General features: G+C 41.6%; 1 protein-coding gene across 1 annotated transcript in view; it reads left to right on the forward strand.

The window, feature by feature from the left end:
* YIPF2 (Yip1 domain family member 2) overlaps positions 1-5,210 on the forward strand; it is an 8,688-nt gene extending 3,478 nt beyond the window's left edge. Inside the window, exons 4-8 of the mRNA XM_072399577.1 lie at positions 2,411-2,498; positions 3,162-3,278; positions 3,372-3,538; positions 3,651-3,833; positions 4,878-5,210. Coding sequence (XP_072255678.1) covers positions 2,411-2,498; positions 3,162-3,278; positions 3,372-3,538; positions 3,651-3,833; positions 4,878-4,964 — 642 coding nt within the window. The 3' untranslated portion in view covers positions 4,965-5,210. The remainder of the gene's footprint in view (positions 1-2,410; positions 2,499-3,161; positions 3,279-3,371; positions 3,539-3,650; positions 3,834-4,877) is intronic.
* The last annotated feature ends 3,429 nt before the right edge of the window (positions 5,211-8,639 follow it).

An 8,639-nucleotide genomic window follows, 5' to 3' on the forward strand; every position in this document is an offset into this window, starting at 1 on the left:
TACAGTGAGAAAAGTTCGGGGTTATCGATAATTGTAATTATTTTAACCCCGAACCAAGGTCGGGGTTATCGCTCGGGTGGTTAATAATAATAATACAACCTTATTCCTAAGCTAACTTGTACAAATGTCACCGGTGGTTCATCATAATAGGAAGACACCCCAGAGGGACAGAGTACAGACTTGTTGTCCTAAAGCAGATCTAAAACCTGGGGCTACTCACCTGTCCCCAAGGTACTGCCATCTTCTCCCTTTTTTGCATCCTGATCATTGGACAGCTTGATCAGCTTTGATCCTGTGCGGGATCAGTTATTTTATTCCCAGAATGTCCCAAAGGTTGTTTGTTTGCAGGGTATCTCTGGGCAACAAACGCTGACCTGCATGCAGCAAAATTTGACAGCAGGGCGGCGATCAGGTAGGTATAATTACCTATTGTAAAACTGACATTGCCTGTCCTTTTCTGCAATAACCTTTCATTTCTTTATATTCCCAGCACTTCCAGTTCAATTACAAAGAATATAATTTGAGGCCTTCTGTTATGTACTTTTTATATACCCCTATCTAATCTACAGCGCCTCTTCTCTTTCACGATCCTTTCTACGACAAAAGACTGAAAGGTCAATGAATGAGCGCTGTACATACAGCACCATTCTGCTATATGTACCAGTGTTCTCCCCACAAATTTTTTTCAGCCGGGTGGTAGGAAGCTGTAGCCGGGTGGTAAAAAAGGGGGTGTGGCAAAACACGGCAAATTTAGTGAATGTGCTGCCTGCTCTGTTACACATATCTGTCTGCATCTTACCTCAAACCCCAATTTCTCCAGAATTAGGAGGTGCAGGGAAACAAAAATATAGGTGGAAGTGGGAGACATGTGTGGCGATCACCTTTCATCACCATGGCAACATTACATTAAAAAAAAAACTGTCCATCACAATGCACTTTCTTGTTACACATGACTGTAACCTTCCTGTACCTCAACCTCAATAAAATGTAGTGGGCAGAGATCATTTCCTAATGATGCCATAGTGATGAAGTTCTAAGGGATGTTAGTCACAGATGTTCCCCACTTGTACCTATATTTTTGGTTTCTTACACCTCCCCATTCCCCAATTGAAGTTCAGAATGTTAGATAAGTGGACAGGAATGTGTAACAGGGCAGGGAGGCATATATTGATGGGCAGAGTGATTTATGTTCTAATGATGCTGTAGTAATGAGATTGTAAGGGGAGAATGTGCCCGACACTTGTACCTATATTTTCAGTTTTGTACCCCCACCTCAGAGAAATTGGTGTACAAAGAAGAGAAGCAGACAGTAGTTTCATGGGTATAGATTTGTGACAGGTAGGTATATATTTAGGGGCCCCACCCCAATGCTCCTTGCTATGTTAGTGGCTCCGGGGTCCCCAATTTGCACTTTCAATTTAGGACTCCTAGTTGCACTTTCCCCTGAAACAGCAACCCCAAAGTTCAATTTTCAAAACTTTTTACATTTGTGACCTCCATATCTTGAAATTCTTTAAAGCTGGGGGGGCTGAAATTGTAATAACTAGTATCTATGAGGGCCCACTGTACACCCTGAAGATTACAGGTCATTGTGACATACATATTAGGAGATATGGAGGTTTGTACAGAGAGCTGTGAGGATGCAGAATACACACGCAGCTAGCAGTGGATACATGTCACAGGCAGAGCTCTGTGCTATGAGATGGGGGCGGGGATGCCTGTGTCCCCTTCACATGAAGGCTGAGCTGTGTGCAATCCTCTGAACGGATGACACAGAGCAGCCTGAGATCTGTGCATGCGAGGACGAGAGCTGCCAAGAGCTGGGCGGAGCAACTGGCTAACTCTGGGGAGAACTATGTGTAGAGAGAAGGGGGGAGAATGAGCGGCACCCCACTGTGCTCTCTCCCCTTCACTTGCATTGTGGTCGTTCGTCATTTGTGGATCTGCCAGGACAGATCCATGAACAACACCAAACAACCACTGTACACACATCAGATTCTCGTCCAATATCAGCCCTGAGGCGACAATTGTATGTAGCCTTAGGTTTGTGCACATGTGAGATAATTGTTGCTGGAAACATTATTTTATGATTTTTTTCCAGTGACAGATGAATGATTACTGTACATACGGAGTCATTCTGTTCTATGGAGAGGGGACTATGAGAGAACAGTCCCCCCGCTGTGCTCTCCTCCATTGACTTGAATAGTACTCCATCCCGATCAGTCATATCGGTGAACGGGGCACTGACCAGTTCTGGGTCTGATAGCTTTGGCTGCCCACATGCCTTCATATAACAAACTCTGCGCTGCTATGTATTTGTCAGAGAACCTGTCAATGTTTTTGGTAAAGAGGATTTGTTTAGGGATGCCATTATTTTTTTTTCAACTATGATTTCCTTTTCATGACTTAGGTGCTGGACAGGATTCGAGCTTCCTTTATGCCTGTTCCTGGAAAGAATTTTGTCAGACATCATTTGCGGAATAATCCTGATCTTTATGGTAAGTTTGTGTGATACTTATGGGGTGAGTGCAAGGAGAAATGGGACAGAATATTAACATTGAGACCTGATTTATTAAATCTCTCCAAGAATAGAGAAGATAAGGCTATCATGGGAGAACCTGGATCATCCAGCAAACTTCGGATATACTTAGTAATTGGCAAATGTTTTCAGTTCTAAACAAGATTCATTCCAGGTGTGCTGGATCACCACTCCCATGATAATCTGTCTTCTACATTCTTAGAAAGCTTTAATAAATCAAACCCAATGGCTCTGATTTAATAAAGCTCTACAAGACGGGAGGATACACTTTCATCAGTGAAGCTGGCTGATCCAGCAAACCTGGAATGGATTGCTTCAAAGTAATTTGCTATTTGATACCAAATGTTTTGAATCCTGGACCAGACCCATTCCAGGTTTGCTGGATCACCCAGCTTCACTGATGAAAGTGTATCTTCTCCAGCTATGGTGAGCTTTAATAAGTCAGGCTCAATATATCATTTTGGGAATACTCCTGCCTCCTTTATCTATTAGTAATAAAGGCCGTCTATGGATCACATAGCTGCCACAGCAGATGTTCTGCAAATTGAGAGTGCGTAGAAAATCTGTTTGCATATGCTCAGTCCTAGTTATTCCCTATGTCTGACCAGTACACTTTTTTCAGGACCTTTCTGGATCTGTGCCACACTTGTTATCACTGTCACAGTGGTTGGGAACCTGGCCACCTTTATCCAGGAGCATGGCACTCCAGGGTACAACTACAGCCCCCAATTTCACAAAGGTGAGCAGAATTATTGTTATTTTAGGATTGTTCTCCCCATATGTGCAGTTTCTGGGGTACAAAATGGCTGATCTGTTGCTTATTCTTTGACAGTGACTGTTGCTGGGATTGCTATATACAGTTACGCTTGGCTGGTACCTTTGGCCCTGTGGGGATTTCTGCAGTGGAGGAAAGGAGTGAGCCCAGCAGTGGGGACTTACAGCTTCATGGAGACAGTGTGTGTCTATGGCTACTCCCTGTCTGCATACATACCTTCCACAGTAAGTATTTGTAAATATGATCTAATTCTTCCTAAATCTCTTCCACTCATCATCCCTATTTATGTGAATGTTGCAATCATTTTAACAATACCACGTCTCTTCTTTTCCTGAGGTTCTCTGCGTAGTCCCATATGAAATATTCCGCTGGATCATTCTTCTTCTGGCCATGTCTCTTTCTGCTTTTGTTCTTGTTCTGGCTTTCTGGCCTCACATCCGCAAAGACAACAAGATGGTGTCCATAGGAATGGTATCGAGCATGGTGCTTCTACACGTGCTGCTAGCTGTGGGCTGCAAGGTGCGTATACCCCTAGTAATCTACTATTCTAGATATACAGGTCTGTGATTGTGAGCTCCTTTGAGGGACAAATAATGATACGACTTTGTACAGCGCTGTGTAATATGTTGGCGCTATATAAATACTGTGTAATAATAATAATGGTCTTGTTCATAAAAGATTGTAATCAGATCCCATCATTTGCAACACTGCAGGCCAAAAGATAATTATGTGAAAGGTTCCTTTTCCTACCTTGCCTGTGCAGCCACCACTGTTATCCCTGGTGACAACACTTAACCATAATGTCTTCTTTAGCTTAACCTATGTTCTAATGTGTAAATGTGTACTAATGATCGTGAACAACTTTATTGTCAGGAAAGTTTTACAGCCGTGTGTGTGTGTATGAATGCTGCATGTCATGTTCTGCAGCCTTACATCTATCCAGTACAAACCTCCATATCTCCTAAACAGGAGCCACAGGTGACCCCCACTAGTACCTCAAATTTTGTTTACCTGTACCCCCTCGTTCCTGAGAAATCAGGGTTGAAGCGATAGAAGCCTCCAGTAATCTGTAACAGTGGATTTTTTTTGATGGGCAGAGTTCTTTATTTTTTGAGGATGGCCTCCTGTTTAGGAGATATGGAGGTTTGTACGGCTGCAGAACATGACATGCAGCATTCATATACACACAGCTGTGAAACTTTCCTGACAATGTCATTGTACACACCCCCTACTGGATTTGTTACAACACCTACACAATCCATTCACTTTGTATCAAAATCTAATAGATTTTTACACTGCAAGGTTTATCTAAAGAAGATTTTATGGTCTGAGTTAAATAACGCAATGTAAATTAGAACATCATTCTCACCTCTTTTGGGTCCAATTGGTCTTTTTTTTTTTCCCCTTCCTATTATGGACCTTAGAATTCCTAATTTTAAATTATTGCAGCAGGTTAGTTCCATACCATAATCCAAGGAGGGACCGTAGGAAGCTGATGGTGTGAGAATGATTAGCTGTAGCCTTTGCAGCATTGTGGATAATGGAAATATTCTGTCTTTGCAGGAATACTTTTTCAGGAGAGTGGAACACATTCCAGAAGTACCGGTTACATCTGCTACCACATCGAAAGCCCACACCACTTCACATTAAATGTGAGCGGCTTCTTGTGTATAATAGATGGACAATGTATACGCCTTAGCAGCCTGTTGTGGGGGCCCTGTATACAGAATCACCAATAAGACTGTATATATAACAGTGCTGGGACTATCCACAGATGAAGATGGTGGCCTATTAGCAGTCACATTTATCTCTCGTTTTGTTTTTTTACTGCTTAAGGTTCATTACTGATGAAGATAATTTAAGGTTTGGTGAATAAAGATTTCTTTGTTTTTCTTCTTTGAAATCTCTAATTTCAACTCGGCTGAACCTGGCTTTGTTACCGGGACTGCATTACCAATGGAAGGGCAATCGCCCAATGTGCAGAGTCTCTTGTGCCGCTGAAATGTCATTTCCCCGGCTGTTTTTCATCCAAATGCTTCAAAACTTTGATTCATAGTTCTATGTCAGTAACTGCAATAATGAGGGCAAAGGCAGACAGAAAGTTGGTGAGAACAGGTTTGTTTTTTTTCTCAGTACAGATTCCATTAAGATTTTATTTTCATAACTAAAACAAAAAAAGCAATTTAAAAAACTTTTTTATAGGTAAAAATGTATTTGTATGTTCTCATTGGAAGCATAACTACACAATCAATTTGTCTCCAGTAAGCTGAGTACTTGAGACACTTCTACTTCCTGCCTGCAGACCGGTATTTAGTCTACAAGTGGGAATATGAGAAAGTAAGGTAAGGTATGTTAAATACATCAAGAGTTCATGTAGACTATAGTTTTTTGCACATTGGTGTCTTGTGTCTTCCTCATACAGTGAAGATCACATCTGGCTGAAGAATTCACAAACAGAAATCCTCCAAATTCACTCTTTACCAATCCATCTAGATCAGGGTCCGAGGGGTTCCTTGAGCAGTTTGTGACTCTCAGGTCAGTAAGTGAAACCAATGATCTTTTTGGCTATCTGTACGGGTGCCATTCTTCCCAATTGTCAGCAATGTAAGAGGAATTCTTCTGAATGACTATCCCACTAATATACTGTGAGCTGTGGAGATAGTCATTCTAGAAGGGGTTCCCTGAAGACCTGAACGTTATTTTAAAAGTTCCCTCATGTTAAAATGTGAGGATAGTCTGATCAAGAATAAAAATCTTGGTTCTAGGTTTCACACCCACTTTACTGTTAATAAATAAAAACTCAACCTTTCTCCAATTAATAAATGGGTATTTTTAAAACTGAACTCCAGCCCTTAGTGGTTTTCAATCCTTGCAGTTGGTCCCCATGCCCCGTGTTGGGGGTTATAAACTCATTCTGTACACAGCATTATAAATGTGGAGGAAAACTGGTCCCACGCCGCTCGCTGGTCTGATTGCTGCTGTTATCCTCATCTGATCCTTTCACTGGATGGAATGATATGGAGGAGCAGCATCTATCACTGCTGTTCTATCAATAACTAATAAAAAATTAGCGATTAACCCGTGACATCATGAGGGGAAACAACTGAAAGGATGAAAATATTTCAGTTTCGATGATATGTATATCGTTGCTTACTACAAAAACATATTCTTGCTAGGACAGAGCTAATAAGCAGCATGGTTCCTTTCTGAAAGAGGGGGAGAAGATATTCATGCTTTCTCCTGACCCTTTTTTATAATTTTAGGAAGGGGTGTATATTGCTGTGAAGTAGCTGGCATCTTTTCTGTCCACATAAGGCCATCATACATTTTGTACATATTCAACCATGCTCACCAGAAACATTTGAAAAGTGGACAGACCCACAAAGCAAGGGTTCCAACTTGTCCAATGGTCAACCTGTACCCATGATCTTCACTCTATGGCCATCCCATAGGGTGTAAAGGAAACTTACAGTAGTAAAATAAATTACTACTTTTACCAGTTTCCTTGGCTTCAATAGCCTGAGCCCCTGTAGATTACAGAGACAAAACTGCTTCTCTCCAGTTTGGTTCCAGGTAACCCAGAATACCGACTATGGGACACAACCAGGGTACTAATATTTTTACCTCATTACAGGTTCCCTTTAATCTGTATAAAATATCCTACCATTGTCAATACATGTGTTTCTTAAAAGACCTGAAACAGGGCATGTATGAGAATCTCCTACATTTACCCACTCATGATGACATCTATACACCTCAGCCTACAAATACTGAATTTAGAACTCATTGTTAGTTTTACAATAGAACCTTGGTTATCCGGCCCCTACAGGGAATGGCCGACTGCATATAAATGTAGTTTCCAGTTAACTGAGGTTACTCTGAAACAGGTTTTTCAGCCATTCAGAACTAAACTTAAATGAAGAGACTTGTCCCCATCCACCTCTAATGCTGAATAGCTGAGAAAAGGGAAACCGTGAGCCGTCATCAGGCTCTCTCTTTTCTCAGCCAATCACAGAACGGAGCTCTGCTCACCTGACAGCTCCACTCTCCTGATTGCTCCTGCCAGCCCTAGCAAAGCTATGGTATGTGTTCTTATATGCAGAACACATGCCAAAGCTCCAGGAGAGCTGAAGGAGTAAACAGAAGAGCGGAGCTGTCGGGTGCCGGTCATCGGCGCTCTAGATAACCGGGTTCTACTGTATATAATTTTAAACTGTTAATAGATATTCACCCAATGCATAGATTGACTGTCACCACTATGTGAACCTTTACCGTGCCAAGGTAAGGTGAAGGTTCACATGAATGTCCTTTTTATAGACATATATACTAACCTTTCCTTCAAAAAGTAATTCTGGTCAAAACTTACACAGAGCTGAGGACTGCCCTGTCCCCATGTGACAGTATTGAACCACCATCACTGTCACATTAAGAGGGGAGCTCCTCCATATCTGGACCTGTTGAAAACCATTTGAAAAATTACCAACTTCCAGTGGTGAAAGAGCACTGGAGACACAAAATGAAGAGCAAGTAAGACACTGAAGTGGACTGACTGGTTTGTCCAGGTATAATTTATGAGGAAAGCACCTAAAAACAGGGCGTGATGCATTTTTTTTTTTTTTTTTTAGCTCAATGAAGTGGAAAACAGAACGCAGACCTGGGCTATGTACACACACCAGATAATTACCGCCCCAGATAAATGGTTGTGCTTGTGTGGGGCAAGAATCTATTATATAGAAGCAATGCCACACATTTTCCTTGTATTTATCTGACATGTTCAGCATTCACCCCACGTCATTCACGGATACCTCAAAACAAATGCATGAACGACGATCAGGAAGGAGGCCTATGCAAGGCAAGAGACCTGGCTTGCTTGTTCTCCCTCCATAGAACAGGCGCTGGTTTATTAGCACTCTAATAATCTAATCGTGATCTTCTTACCAACTTAGGGATAACGAATATTAAAGTTTAATTGCAAAGCACACAAAGATAAAACATGACTGATAATAAAAACTGCTACTTACCAGAACTTGACTTTCAATGTGCAAAAAGCAGGACCATGATATTTATTTATTCTGGAGAAAATGCTGCTCTGAGCACACATCAATACTTTGATTCAGAAGCCTAGATATTTGTTGTGTGGTCCGGTTTAGGTGTCAGCATAGACAACGTCTTATTCACTTCTATGGGGCTTTATCTATTCTCATCCATTCACCCACAGAAGTGAATGGAGTTGTGCTACTTAAGGTATAACTAGCCTTAAAGCAGATTCAGATTGGGAAGCTCCCACTTTAGTGGAGATCACATGACCAAATGCCTAGGCTTCCA

Source organism: Pyxicephalus adspersus, chromosome 2 (assembly GCF_032062135.1).
Source record: "Pyxicephalus adspersus chromosome 2, UCB_Pads_2.0, whole genome shotgun sequence".
Classification (NCBI taxonomy): Eukaryota; Metazoa; Chordata; class Amphibia; order Anura; family Pyxicephalidae; genus Pyxicephalus; species Pyxicephalus adspersus.